The following is a 14857-nucleotide window of genomic DNA, read 5'->3' on the forward strand; positions in this document are numbered from 1 at the left end:
GGCACTTTGATTGCACGGCAAGCAAAAAACCGAGATGCTTCAAGAGGTCATAAGGGAGGAAGTGGAACAGACATTGAACCCAATCTCTCATCCTTCATTTCCCTTTAAAATGGTAAAAAAGTCAAGATACAGGTGAAGTTTCATTCCTAAAATGCTGCATGAGGAACCTGTTTGGGCACCAAGGAAGACTGATGCCTGGAGAACACAGGATAACCAACCAGTATGTTTCCACTGTGGACAACCGGGACATGTGGTGCACTATTGTCGAGAAAGGCAGCGGATATTTGGTGACGCCCGTGACAGAAGACAGCAGACCGATCTTAGCTGACGCCAACTCCGGGATGACAAAGATGAATGAGAAGATATGGGTGCAGGACGACATAGGTCACCATCGCCGCAAGCTAGCCACTGGAGAAGATGCTCCCCAACATGCCGATCAAGGTCTCCATCGCCATTTAGAATTCCAGCCGATCACCTAGCCGCCGCAACCTGGAAAACTAAAGTGACCAACCTTCCTTAGAGGTGAGGCCGCCGAAGAGAAAAATCCTCCGCCGTCGATCACTACAAAAATGATAGGGAACTACGTCGATATCCTCGTGGATGGCTGACCAGCCCAAGCTCTTGTGGACTCTGGATCATAATATTCAGTCATTTCGGAGAAATTCCATCGCCACTTCCAGAAAACCACATTCGTCAACAACAAAACATCTCTGCTGAAGGTGGCTAATGGGAAATATGTAAAACCTACAGGAAGATGTGTCATTCGTGTGGGTATAAGCGGCCATACACAGCCCTTAGAATTCGTCGTCTTACAAGAGTGTAGCCATGACGTGATTCTCTGATGGGACTTTTTGAAAGCTTCTCAAGCAATTACAGATTGTGGTCACTCGAAGATTATGCTAGATGAGATGAGATACTGTGGACAGGAAGATGCGCATCTGAGTGTGTGGAGACTATGTGTGCTGGATGAAGTGATCATTCTTGCAGTCAGCGCTAGAAAGGTAGCTGTCATGTGTCATGCCATGCATCAACCCATGGATCTTGTAGTGGAATGTAAGAGAAACACACCACCAAAGAATAACTTGGATAGTTAACTGTCACCGAGAACCGCAGATTCTTCCAAGACACACGTGCATAGCAAACACTGAACCATTAATTGCAGAACAGCTGAGCGTCATGGAAAACTCCCATGCAGAGTCTGTGGATGAAATTAGCGCTACCACTACGAGACAAGATCTAGCTCGACTATCACCAGATCTCACTAAGGAACAACAGAAGAAGCTACTTGCCATTCTTCAAGAGTTCTCTGAATGCTTCAATCCATAGGAGAAGAGCAAATTAGACAAATCAACGGTGAAGCATCAGATTAGCACTGGAAACCCTCAACCAATAAGCTAGAGAGCATAGCATGTGTCAGCAAGGGAATGTCGAATAATTCGTGACGAGGTAGAGAAAATGATGAAGAACGACATCATTCAGCCTTCATAGAGCCCATGGTCGTCACCAGTGGTTCTCGTCAGGAAGAAGGATGGCAGTTGGCGCTTTTGTGTTGATGACAGGAAGCTTAACAAGATAACTAAAAAGGACGTTTAGCCTCTTCCATGAACTGATGATACACTAGATTGTGTGAAGGGGGCTAAGTTTTTCTCAACCATGGACATATAGTCGGGTACTGGCAAATCGAAGTAGATGAGGCTGATTGTGAGAAAACTTCATTCATCACCCCTGAGGGCCTGTGTGAGTTTAAGGTAATGCCGTTTGGTTTGTGTAATGCACCAGCCACTTTTTGAACGGATGATGGATAATCTACTGAGGCACCTGAAGTGGACAATGTGGCTTTGTTATTTAGATGACATTGTGTTCTCAGAGACATATGATGAATGCATAAAAAGACTGAGGGCTGTTCTTACATGTCTCCAACAAGTCGCACTGAAACTTAATCCAAGAAAGTGTCTTTTTGGAGCAAAAGAAATCGAAACACTTGGGCACCTCATGTCAAACAAAGGTGTGTGGCCAGACCCAGAAAAGGTGAGAGCTATAACAGAATATCCTATTCCTAAAAGTTTTAGAGATGTGAGAAGCTTCCTCGGATTGTGTTCTTATTACCATTGTTTTATCAAAGACTTTTCTATCAAAGCCAGGCCAATCCAAGAGTTGTTAAAAGCTAATGCGAAATTTATCTGGGGTGGTGCTCAACAAAATTATTTCGATGTTCTGCAAAAAGCTCTGACGACTGACCCTGTACTTGGTCTGTATGATGAGAGAGCACCTACAGAACTAAACACAGATGCCAGTGGGTATGGGACTGGTGCTGTTCTGGTGCAGATTTCGGATGGAAAAGAGAAGGTTATTGCCTATGCTTGTAGGACACTTACAAAAGCGGAGAGAAACTACCCAACTGCAGAAAGAGAATGTCTTCCTGTGATCTGGGCCATGTGCAAATTTCAACAGTATCTCTATGAAAGGCCATTCACAGTTGTTACAGACCATCATTCACTTTGTTGGTTGACAGGTTCTAAGGATGCAACAGGACGACTCTCCAAGAGTATGACATTATGAGAGTATACAAAAGTGGAAGAAAACACCAAGATGCTGACTGTCTCTCAAGAAACCCTGTGCAAGACCATCAAGACTTTGATGAAGATAGTGACTGTCTCACTGCACTCCAGGATCTCTCTGCTGAGCGGAGGAGGACGCCAAGATATCTCAAATTATGCTTGCCTTAAATCGGTCAGAGGATGTGAAAGGACAATTTAAGGTACTTAATGGATTACTTTGCAAGAAAAACTTTGATCCATTTAGAAAGAGGTGGCTACCAGTGGTTCCTAAACACATGCACTTACATGTTTTACAGAAATTGCATGACACACCTGAGGCCAGACATTTAGGATTTATTAAGACATACGATAGGATCTGCAAGAGATTTTTCTGGCCAGCTTTATTTAGGAGTGTTCGCCATTATGTGTCGCACTGTCAGGAGTGCCAGAGGAGAAAGAAAGCTCCTCAGAAACCAACTAATACCAATTCCAAAATGCCTTTCCAGCATGTTGGGATTGACCTCCTCAGACGATTTCCAATGTCTGCTAGTGGCAATAGATGAATTATTGTTTGAACTGATTATCTGATGCACTATGCCATTACAAAAGCCGTGAAAACAGCCAATGCATTCAAGGTAGCCAAATTCATCGCAGAAGACAGTGTATTAAAACACGGTGCCCCAAGGTCGCTAATTACGGATTGAGTGAAAGTTTTTCAACTGAATCTTGTGACAGAGATAAACCGTCAGTGCAACATTACTCATCACATGACGACTGCCTACGATCCGCAAACTAACGGGCTTACTGAACACCTTAAGAAGACCTTGGCTGACATGCTATTAATGTTTGTCAATGTTGAGCAGAGCAACTGGGATGAGATGCTACCTTTTGTGATGTTTGCCTACAACATCGCCAAACAAGGCACCACAGGATTTACACCATTTTTTCTGGTGCATAGGCGTGAGCTGACTACCACGATGGACACTGTGTTTCCATTACATCTTGATGATGTGGACGACAACTACATCGGCCAGGTGTTAACCAGAGCTGACAAAGCTCAGCAGTTGGCTCAACTCCACACACTGCAGCCTCAAGAAAACGATCGCCAAAGGTATGACACAAGCCACCGTCCTATTGTCTACCAGCCTGGTGACCTTATCTGGATCTTCACTCCTGTACGGAAGGTTGGTCCCTCTGAGAAGCTTCTCAGGCGCTACTTTGGACCTTATAAGGTTGAAGATTAGATGGGTAGATCACATAACTAATGAGGAGGTATTGAATAGAATTGGGGAGAAGAGGAGTTTGAGGCACAACTTGACCAGAAGAAGGGATCGGTTGGTAGGACATGTTCTGAGGCATCAAGGGATCACCAATTTAGTACTGGAGGGCAGCGTGGAGGGTAAAAATCATAGAGGGAGACCAAGAGATGAATACACTAAGCAGATTCAGAAGGATGTAGGCTGCAGTAGGTACTGGGAGTTGAAGAAGCTTGCACAGGATAGAGTAGCATGGAGAGCTGCATCAAACCAGTCTCAGGACTGAAGACCACAACAACAACAACATTGTTGAAAAACAGTTGTCTGATGTTACTTATGAAGTTGGATATTTCAAACCCAACACAAGACGACGAAAGATCAGAGATACGGTCCACGTCCTTCGAATGAAGCCCCATAAGGATCCTGCAACCCAGGGTAAATTCAAAGCTCCAGCGACAGGCAACAAGAGGAAAAGTACCGAAGAATGTAGCGGAAAGGAAAGTTCTAAGATCACCGCCAAGACGAACATCAGCGATCGGGAGTCGGAGTATGCAGGACCAATGACTCGTTCCTGGACTAGGAGGACATAACACCAAGACCCTGTTCTGTTAAGGATTGAGCAATGTCTCAGAAGAAGCCAAGTAGCGCAGTCGCCGTAGTGTAGTGGTTATGATACTATATAGTTACATGGAGGGTCGCGAATTCAAAACTCACCTGAACTGAAACATTTTAATTTCTATTTTCGGTTCAAGTACATGCTAGAAGTATCCACAAATGGAAAAAATCATTGTACTGGAATGTTCTATAGCTGTATATATACCGGATGTGTTCTGGCCGGAGGCAGTTCGCTCCGCACTCGTGTATGTGCGTAAGTTCTGAATAAATCTTTGTTACGTGAAGTTAGTGTTCGCCATCCATCTACTGACACCTTCCTCTACGTGACAATATGGTTGTGGCAACTTTGTTTTGTGCCTATTTCTGTTGCCCCGATTAGATTAACATTACCTGCACACTGCTGATCACTGTATAGCATAGAATATGTTACATCATTATAATTAGTTACTACATGCTTGTGAAATGGAACTGCAGAAAATGACCATCTCTGCAAGCCACTGTCACATTACACTTGCGGTTTTTGAAAATGAGACAGAAGAAGTAGTGGAGACCTATACAACTATAATGGTTAATAATACTGAACACTATCCACCCCACTAGGCAATAGCCTTAACAATTAGGCCCTATGATAAGTTTGTACATATTACTATTTTTATGTAAACTAAGGGAAAAGCAACCGCTCACTATATTGGACTGATGCGCAGAGCCCATCAGGACTTAACAGAAAACAGGACTTACACTAGTTTTCGAGTTCTTGAACTTTTTCTGTTGAAGATATGCATATTCATACACGCAACAAAGACACCCAAACACACACTTCCACATTTTTAAATAAACAAAACAAATAATTAAGTTACTAGTATACACACTTTAAAAACACAGTAATATCATTTCTTAATTTCATTTGCTGTCTCATTACAACATATCTAGATTTGAAAATTCAACACTCCACAAAAAAATATAATTTAAATTATGACTCAAACAGTAATACTTTGTAGAGGTAAGAAACTGAACCTTCCCGGGAGATTAAGACTGTGTGACAGATCTTTCAATTCAAGATTTCTGCCTTCTGAATGGCAAATATTTATTAAAGTGTCCTGGTCGGGCACATAGTTTTCAGCTATCACAAAGGTTCATACTGGCACAAACTTCAAGGTAGAATGATAGTTTCATTTGTATAATTATGTTTTGAATTCTGACAACAATGCAGAAAAACATTGCAAGTAGGTTTACCTTAACAGGAGCAGAAGTGTCTAATTGTTTACATAGCCAAAGTTGACAAGGTGGTAATTTACTCAGCAATTCCTTTATCTTGTCAGTCTCTCCTACTCTGTGATGTTGATAGAACCTCCAGAGTAGAGCACCAACCTCATCGGGTGAGTTATCCTCACACACTGTTTGAAATAATGAATCCATCACTTCTGATAGCACATCAGCCATTTCTTCACAACTGATATCATCTGAAACATACACACTGCATTTTACAAAGAGAGAGAGAGAGAGAGAGAGAGAGAGAGAGAGAGAGAGTGATGCCAGCTTAGGAGGAAAATATTATTTCCTTATAATTTTATAGCTTTAGAGGTAATTGGCAGTCAATGAGAACAAATAATAAAGATAAGCTACACTTCCAGTAAATAAAAGCAACCAGTTTAAAAACAACAAGCAAGGAAAATAATAATGAGAATCGCCTAAAGTTATCACATTAACAATATTTTCTGTAAGCAGTGCTGCACAGTTTGTGTGTACTTAACCCTCAAATGGTATGGTGCACATCAGATCTGATCCCTCTACACTGCTCTGCCATCTTGGTGCAGGCAGTCCAGCCAGACAGGAACCGTACTAGCCAGTCATGTGATGGCAATTGGAGTGACTGTAATTATTGCATAAGTGATCTTAACTTGTTACATGTATTCTGGGTCGTATCCAACCCAACCGTACTAATGTTACTAATTTTACTACAAACCTTTCTTGTAGTTTTGATATGAAAATGGCTTGGAAACAACTGTTACACACACCTAAGGCCAGTTTAACTGTCACTAGGAGGATCCTACATACAAGGAGGACGGTGACCCTGACCTGGAAGAGTCCATCTCAAGAGTCTCAAAATGGAAGTCTTAGGAACAGTGCTACAGAAGAAGACTTTTGCACTGTGATGATGTGGGTCAGAGGCACAAGAGTGAACATGGAACTGAAGATAGAAATTTTAGGTTAAGAATGGACGAGCAAACAATCTGGACTGACAAGCCTTTATATACAAAATATTCATGGAAACTCTTAGTCAGATGTGATTAGTCACCAGCATGGACCTGAAGGGAAGGCACAATGGATTACACTGTTTTCAGATTTTATGATTGATGTAATGATAGAAAATGATGTTCATCATAATAATAACAAAATAGAACACCCAAAGCTCAAATATAGAGACCCCATCAATTCATTTTTACATTCAACAAACGTAACTGAGATAAAGGCTTTCATTGGTTTCTTGTTCATAAGTGGTGTCTTGAAAGATTCTGGCTTATGCTGAAATGATATTTTTTCCAAGGTGTATGGAGCACCAATTTTCCATTGTGCTATATCACAGAAAAGATTTACATTCCTTCTATAAAATTTGAAATTCGATGATAAAAGTACTAGGGACTCGAGAACGGCTAATGACAAATTTGCTGCATTTCAGAAAATATGGGACACTTTCATAAGTCATTGTTTGCAATATTATAATCATCAGTGTACTTGATGATGGATGAAACATTACTAAGTTTCCGTGGTTGATGTCCCTTCAGAATGTTTATACCATCAACACCTGATAAGAATGGTCTAAAAATAATTTCATTGTGTGACACTGGAACATTCTATTGCATTTCAAACATTGCATGTATTGAAAAAGAACAAACAATAAGGATGAGTCATCCATACCAACTCAGTATGTTCTAAGACTTGCTGACTCAGTGACAGGGAGCAATCAAAAGTCAACAAACGATAACTGGTTCACTTCACGTAAGTTGGCAGAGAAACTGACTGAGAGAAAGCTTACATTAGCTGGTACACTACATAAAAACAAGCAAGATATACCACTATCCACATTATCAATGGCCCCAGCTGGGACAGTGAAGTTTGTCTATCACAACAAGAAAAAGTTAGTTTCTTTCATCTTTAAAAAGAACAAAAAAAAGTTATCCTAATGTCAACAATGCACAAAAGTGGGACAATAAGTGATGACTCAACCAAGCTAAATTTTTCTGAATTCTATAATCTAACAAAAGTTGGAGTGGACATCTTGGACAAACTTTGCAAAGACAAAACTATCAAACGGAAAACTCGAAGATAGCCAAGGTGATACTGCTTCAGAAAGTAATATGAATGAAGATTCATTCCCAGTATGTGCATGGCCATGTATCTAGAAAATCTCATGTTGGGATTGACCAAACCCGTGATGGAAAAAAAAGTGTGTTCAACCAACATATTTTGAAAGCTCTTCATTTGACAACTGCTAAGTTGTTTGGAAAAAAGAGGAACAATCCACTGTCTCACACAACCAGAATTTGCAGACAAACTGAAGAAGATGCAACTTGTGCGATCCTTTGAAAGACAGAAAGGAATGAATTTTGTCATGCATACGTAGAGACCATAAAACATTTCTGTGCATTAGGCATGTGACATGATTCTATTGAGGAAGCAGAAATATAAGATATTTTTATTTTATTTCTGGAAACATTTCATTTTTTCTTTATGTTATTGGGTGTTTTGTATAAAAAAACAGGAATTGTGTTTCACTTTGTGCAAGTGCTTTTATGGCCACTAAGGGCTGATGATTGTATGTTATGCCTACAAAAAGGATTTCTCTCATGTAATATACTGGGTCATTCCATGTCAAGTCACCCAGGCCTTGACACCACCCATGTCAGATTTTGATGAAACTTGGTACAATTACTTCTTTTATCATCCTGAAAGCACTTGTAAAATTTTTTTGCTCTATCTCTTATAGTTTTTTTTATAAATTTTTAAAGTTTTTAGATTTGGCATTGTTTCAGCAGTCGGAAATTGTAACTTAACGTGTCCTCACAACTAAAAAAATTTGTATATTAAAGAATACTCACGATATCAGTATGAAATTTTGGAATAAGTTTGTGTATTATATCTAAATGTTAAAAAAAATTACCATAAAGATATATTAAAATCTTCCAAATGAAAAAAAATTTACAAGTTTTTTTATTTTTTTTTAGCTAACGGATGTTTAGTTTTACAAAAACTGTAATATCTAGAGTCGCAGACCTGATAGAAAGCTCAAATTTGTTTTAAAATACTCTTAATTGTATAGGCTATTAGATAAAAGAAAAATTATGTTGGCTTTTTAACCTGTTTAATAGTTATCTAATTTTTAAAATAATATTAATTATATTTTAAAAACAAAAAATACCAAGTGACTTAGACACCGAAAATAAGTTTTTGTCTTCTTGGAGTAGCAATGTACACTTGGATTTTGTTTTGTTACTCCTGTGTTTTGAAGTAAAAAATTATTACAGTGTTAAATAGTGCTTGGATAGTATTTTATTAAGTTTATTCGAACTATCAGTAAGTACTGTTACTTAGTTTACAGAGATTCTTTTCCAATATCCTATAAAAGTAACCAGAACAGTAATCAGACCAAAAGTGAAATCAGTATGTCAGATATTCAAACCTGTAGTGTAGGGTTATTTAAAAAATCTGACTGTTTCCAAACAACCTACACACCTTCAAAAAAGTTACAACCGGTATCAGAATTGAGTGAGGAAGAAAAAGATTTGATCCACTTACGATCTGGAATTAATCTGTGTGAATTTAAGAATATATGTTCACACCACAGCTACTACTTTTTAAATGTTTTTGAAAAGTATCAAACAACATGTGTAGACCCACTAAAAAAACACAAAAAGCCCATCAAAAAATTGTTGAGAAGTGTAGGCTTGGATCTTTCTAAACAATTACTGACAAAAAATATTAGCATAAAACCCGGACAAAAGCTTTGCTCAACATGCCGTAACTTTTGTGAGGAAAAATTAAGAGTTGAAGTCAATGAAAGTGAAACAGATGATGAAGTCATGGTTGAATTAGAATCATTGGAATCCAGAAATGAATCCCTCGTACAAACAAACATTGCTCTTGATTATTTAGGTTTAACACCGATAAAGCTTCATGGCTTGTCAGAACAAAGTAAAGGGTCTTATTTTAAAATGAAGGTTAGCAGTATTGAAAAGACTGCAAAAAAGGCGGTTTCAAAAGCATTAAAATATGATGCACCAAGTTCTGATGATGACGAAGAAGATAAAAGTGTGGTTGAGAAAGCAAAGGATTTTGATGTAATGATTTCTCTTATGAAAGAGAAGATTTCATCTGTTGGGAGGTCTAGAAAAATCCAGATTCTGACCTTGGCTCCAGATTCTTGGAGTCGAAATAAAGTGATGAAAGAATTTAATGTAAGTGAGTACATGGTGTGACAATCTAGAAAGCTAAAATCTGAAAAGGGTATTTTGGAAACTCCTGGTCCAAAAAAAGGTAAAACTCTTTCTGAAAATACAGTAAGACTTGTAACAGATTTTTATGAAAAGGATGAAAGTTCCAGAGTGCTACCTGGAACGAAAGACAAAGTAAGTGTTCAAGAAAATGTGTACATGCAAAAAAGACTCATTTTTGTGTAACTTGAGAGAACTCTATTATTATTTCAAATAGGAGAATCCCGAGGTAGATGTAGGATTTTCAAAATTTTGTTTCTTGAGACCTAAAAGGTGTTCCTTGCTGGTGCTGCAGGCACACACACTGTATGTGTATGCAGTATCCACCAGAATGATAAACTATTACTGGATGCTGTGAAAATTGAAGAATCTTATAAAGACCTGATTAAGATGCTTGTGTGCAACACAGAAAACCAAAACTGCATGCAACAGCTGTCCTGCAAATACTGCACTAACAGAGTGCTTAACTGAAAAACTAAGTGAATATTATGATTTAGAAGAAGAAATTGTAATCAGTCAGTGGGTTAACACAGACAGGGCAGAAATGATCAAACAGTCTATCAGTGTTTAAGACTACATTTCTTTATTGGTTAGGTCATTGGAAAAGCTCACCCCGAACTCGTTTATAGCAAAATCCCAATCAGCAGCCTTTAAAAGATTGAAAGAAGACCCACCACCCAAAACAGCAATTATTGTGATGGATTTCAGTGAAAATTATTCCTTTGTTATACAAAATGAGATCCAAAGTTACCACTGGAATAGAGGTGGTTGTACTCTACACCCAGTTGGAGTTTTTCTAAGAAATGAGGAAAACAATGTTTTTGTTTCCAACCACTGTTTTATTAGTGATGACGAAGAACATGACACTGGTTTTGTTAACTTTGTACAAAAAGAAATTACAAAGTCGCTGTCATTACATCATACTGACATTGACTCAGTTCACTACTTTACAGATGGTTGTGCTGGGCAGTACAATAATAGAAACAGTTTTAAAAATTTGACTGAACACTTGAGAGACTAATTTGAAGGCCCAACACTCTTTTTTTTTGCAACAAGTCATGGGAAGTCAATTAGTGATGGCCTAGGAGGAACTATTAAAAGAATTTTAAGGAAAGCCAGTCTACAGCTTTCAGACAAAGAACAAATAATGACAGCAATCGATGTGTATAAGTTTTGTGAAAAAAATATTGAAAACATTCATTTTCACTTTATTGACAAAAAAAGAAGCTGATTTGCTACGGTTAAAACTAGAAAAACGTTTTTCAGCAACCCGAACCATTCCTGGAACAAGAAGTTTTCATAACTTCAAACCACTTCCAACAAACAACCTTGAAATTAGAAGGACTACAGATAGTGTAAAACCCTCCTTAGTCTTTTCTTTCCATTCTTCTTCTGATTGGGTTCGTGTTGAACCATCCATAAATAGCTATGTGGCTGCAAATTATGATGGTAACTGGTACTTTGGACTGGTAAAAACAATATTCAATGATGAAGAAGATGCAGAAATTCTATTTCTACATCCTTCAGGACCTGCTGTATCATTTTATTGGCCTGAAAGAGAATATTCCTGCATAGTGCCTTTGGAGCACATAGTCTGTGTAGTAGACGTACCTCAATCAACCGGCACTGGGAGAATGTATTACTTCAAAAAAGACTGTATCAAAAGAACTGAAAACTCTTGGATGAAGTGGAAAAACAGTTTGAATCAGCATTAATGTTTATTAAAAAGACAAAATTACTCAAAAAATTCAATGTTTCAAGCAATCAGTTGGGTTATACATAAGTGTCGTAAGTATCTTTGTACATAATTCTAATGTAATCTACTATAATTAATAAACATGTTAAAAAGCCATCATTATTTTTGTTTTATCAAGTAGCCTATATGTTTAAGAGTAAATTAAAACAAATTTGAGCATTCTATCAGGTCTGAGACTCTAGATATTGCAATTCTTATAAAATAAAACATCTGTTTAAAAAAAAAAAAAAAAGAAAAAAAAATACATATATATTTTTTTCCATAGAAAATATTAATATATTTTAATAGCATCATTTTTATCTTCAAATATGTATAATAAATAAACTTGCTGCAAAAATTCATGATGTTATCTAAAAGAGTTTTTAAGATAAGCAAATTTAAAGTTTTGAATACAAATTAAATTGACCATTTCCGAAGGTTCAGAAAACGCAAAACATAAAAACTTTAAAAATTTATAAAAAAAAAAACTGTAAGAGATACAGCAAAAAAAAAAAATTGCAGGTGTTGTCAGGATGGTATTAGAACCATTTGAGCCAAATTTCATGAAAATCTCAGGAGGTGGGTGTAAAATTTATTTTTTATTGGGTGATTTGATATGGAATGACCCTACTATCAGTAAATTTTGTTATTCAATTATGTTACATACTGTGTACTTATATCCAGAATGAGTGAGGGGGAGCAGTGGTTAGCACATTTGACTCGCATTCAGAAGGATGATGGTTCAAACCCACATCCAGTCATCCTGATTTAGGTTTTCTGTGATTTCCCCAAATCACTTAAGGCAAATGTCGATTCCTTTGAATGGACAAGGACAATTTCCTTTTCCGTCCTTCTCTAATCCGATGCTTGTGCTCCATCCCTAATGACCTTGTTGTGGGCAGGGCATTAAACTCTAATCTCCACCTCATCTCCTACATACACACACACCTCATCAAAGATAGATTGGGTTGGATCTGACCCAACCACTCCGTCTATTTCGTCTCCAACCACTGTACCATTTGAGCATTCCAGAATGGCCTCACAAAGCCATCAAAAGCTGCTGTATCATGTGTTTATTTACACATTACATAATGCGAGTTTTAGCCATGTGACTTCCTCCAACTTACAGATACCATTACACCAGGGTGAAGTACAGGTTGTGTAATTAACACCAAGTCACCTCCCTTTAACCTGATGTAATGGTATCTGCCACTTGAAGTGGGTCACCTGACTGAAGCTGGTTATTCGCAAATAAACATTACAGCTCCTTCTAGTGACTTTGTGATGCCACTCCTTAAACTTGTTACATTAACATCTACAAAATTTCGAAGCTAATTTACAGCAGAATAACTTAATACAGAATTAGACTGAATGCACTGCTTTATCAATAGAATATACCTCTCAGTAATCACATTTCCTACCCAATAACAAGGTTTTCAACATCATTCGTTCTTTATGTTCAAAAGAGCCCACCATGAAGGACAATATTAAGGAATGTGAAAAAAGATTCACCAAGTGAAGCAACCGAGAGCAAATAACATTATGCTGCTGCCTCGTGAATTATATCAAACAACTTATGTGTGTCGTATTGCTAGTTTAGTATCTACATGACCATGTACATTTGTCACAGATAACTAGTTCTGTATCATACGAAAATAGCCTTGTTTACAAATGCTACTTGCAATGCAGCTTACAGAAACTGCCAACTCTTCAACCTATAGATTTAGGGCCTAGATAATTCGTCAAGGTGGCTAATTAGGTTTGTTTTCAGTCTTTTTTGATTCTACTGTTGTCCTCAATTGCTCACTTCAAATTATACTGAAGAAAATTTACAGCTATCCAATTTCTATATACATACACCAAATGGTTCTGTTTAGATGAGGGGGCAAAATTCAACTCTTACCAACTCATCAATGGTGTAGGCAGAGTTGGTCACAAGTATAGAGTGATGAGTGAAATTCTGCAAAATAAGACAGCACCCAAGTCTTCATATGAACCTAATCGTCAAGAAGATATTACTCAGAGCAAGACGAGTGGAGGCTGTGTGTTCCACAGAAAGCATACTTTTGATCAGTATATACACGGTCACAGGGCAACTATGACACGAGAATAAACACCAAAATAAATATTAATAAATTATACGATCATCTTTTTTTATTATTATGATATTGTACACTTACCGTTGGCAGCAAAGGTTTCTATTACATAGTCCACCAAACTTTGTGCGGTTTCACGTGTCCCCATTCCATGCTCGACGGCAAGCTGTAAATAAAAACCTACGTCAAAGTAAAGCTAAATTAAGAAGCATTTAACGTTTCTTAAAGCGTCTTTCAGCCTGGTAGCTGCAGTATGTTTCCTGTAAGAAGTTAGGCGTTATTACTTCACTGTCACCCCTGCAATTTACAACAGCAACGCATTTGTAATGGTATATCAGAATCTTGTCAGTGATTCAAAAAAGTAAACAACAGTTATCTTACCACTGCGTGGTTTTAACGCAACTAGAAATAACGCGTAATTATTTACAAATAAAGAGAAACTAATTTTTTTTAACTACCTGCAATGCAGTCCAGTTATTTAACACGCTTGTCACTGCACTCCTAAATATATCTGACTCCATATTTTACACACTTCAATCCCCTATTTACATACATAAACACAGACACACCATCACAACAAGCTCGCAGCTGGACTCAGGAGTCAGGACTGCAAGAGTGCAAGGAAAATACGGTACACGGGTAAAGTCTTGAAGATATTCCAACAACTTAATTCAAGGTTTTGTAATGAAAAGACAAACCATTTAAAAAAACAAAATACGTACGAAAGCCGCGACTCCACAGGCAACGAAGCTTCTGTATTTACAATGGAATTTTAGGAAGTCTTAAGGCCCGTCCCCCCCCCCCCCCCCCATGAACCATGGACCTTGCCGTTGGTGGGGAGGTTTGCGTGCCTCAGCGATACAGATGACCGTACCGTAGGTACAACCACAACGGAGGGGTATCTGTTGAGAGGCCAGACAAACGTGTGGTTCCTGAAGAGGGGCAGCAGCCTTTTCAGTAGTTGCAAGGGCAACAGTCTGGATGATTGACTGATCTGGCCTTGTAACAATAACCAAAACGGCCTTGCTGTGCTGGTACTGCGAACGGCTGAAAGCAAGGGGAAACTACGGCCGTAATTTTTCCCGAGGGCATGCAGCTTTACTGTATGATTAAATGATGATGGCGTCCT

The 14857-nt window shown here is 38.2% G+C and overlaps 1 protein-coding gene across 1 annotated transcript in view; it reads right to left on the reverse strand.

Moving 5' to 3' along the window:
• The window catches only part of LOC126263139 (uncharacterized), a 29859-nt gene extending 15480 nt beyond the window's left edge, over positions 1-14379 (reverse strand). The window contains exons 1-3 of the mRNA XM_049960169.1: positions 14187-14379; positions 13813-13894; positions 5642-5868 (exon numbers count right to left, since the gene is read on the reverse strand). Of these exons, the coding sequence (XP_049816126.1) occupies positions 5642-5868; positions 13813-13894; positions 14187-14249 (372 nt within the window). The 5' untranslated portion in view covers positions 14250-14379. The remainder of the gene's footprint in view (positions 1-5641; positions 5869-13812; positions 13895-14186) is intronic.
• Positions 14380-14857: the final 478 nt, after the last annotated feature.

This window comes from Schistocerca nitens, chromosome 6 (genome assembly GCF_023898315.1).
Source record: "Schistocerca nitens isolate TAMUIC-IGC-003100 chromosome 6, iqSchNite1.1, whole genome shotgun sequence".
Taxonomy (NCBI): Eukaryota; Metazoa; Arthropoda; class Insecta; order Orthoptera; family Acrididae; genus Schistocerca; species Schistocerca nitens.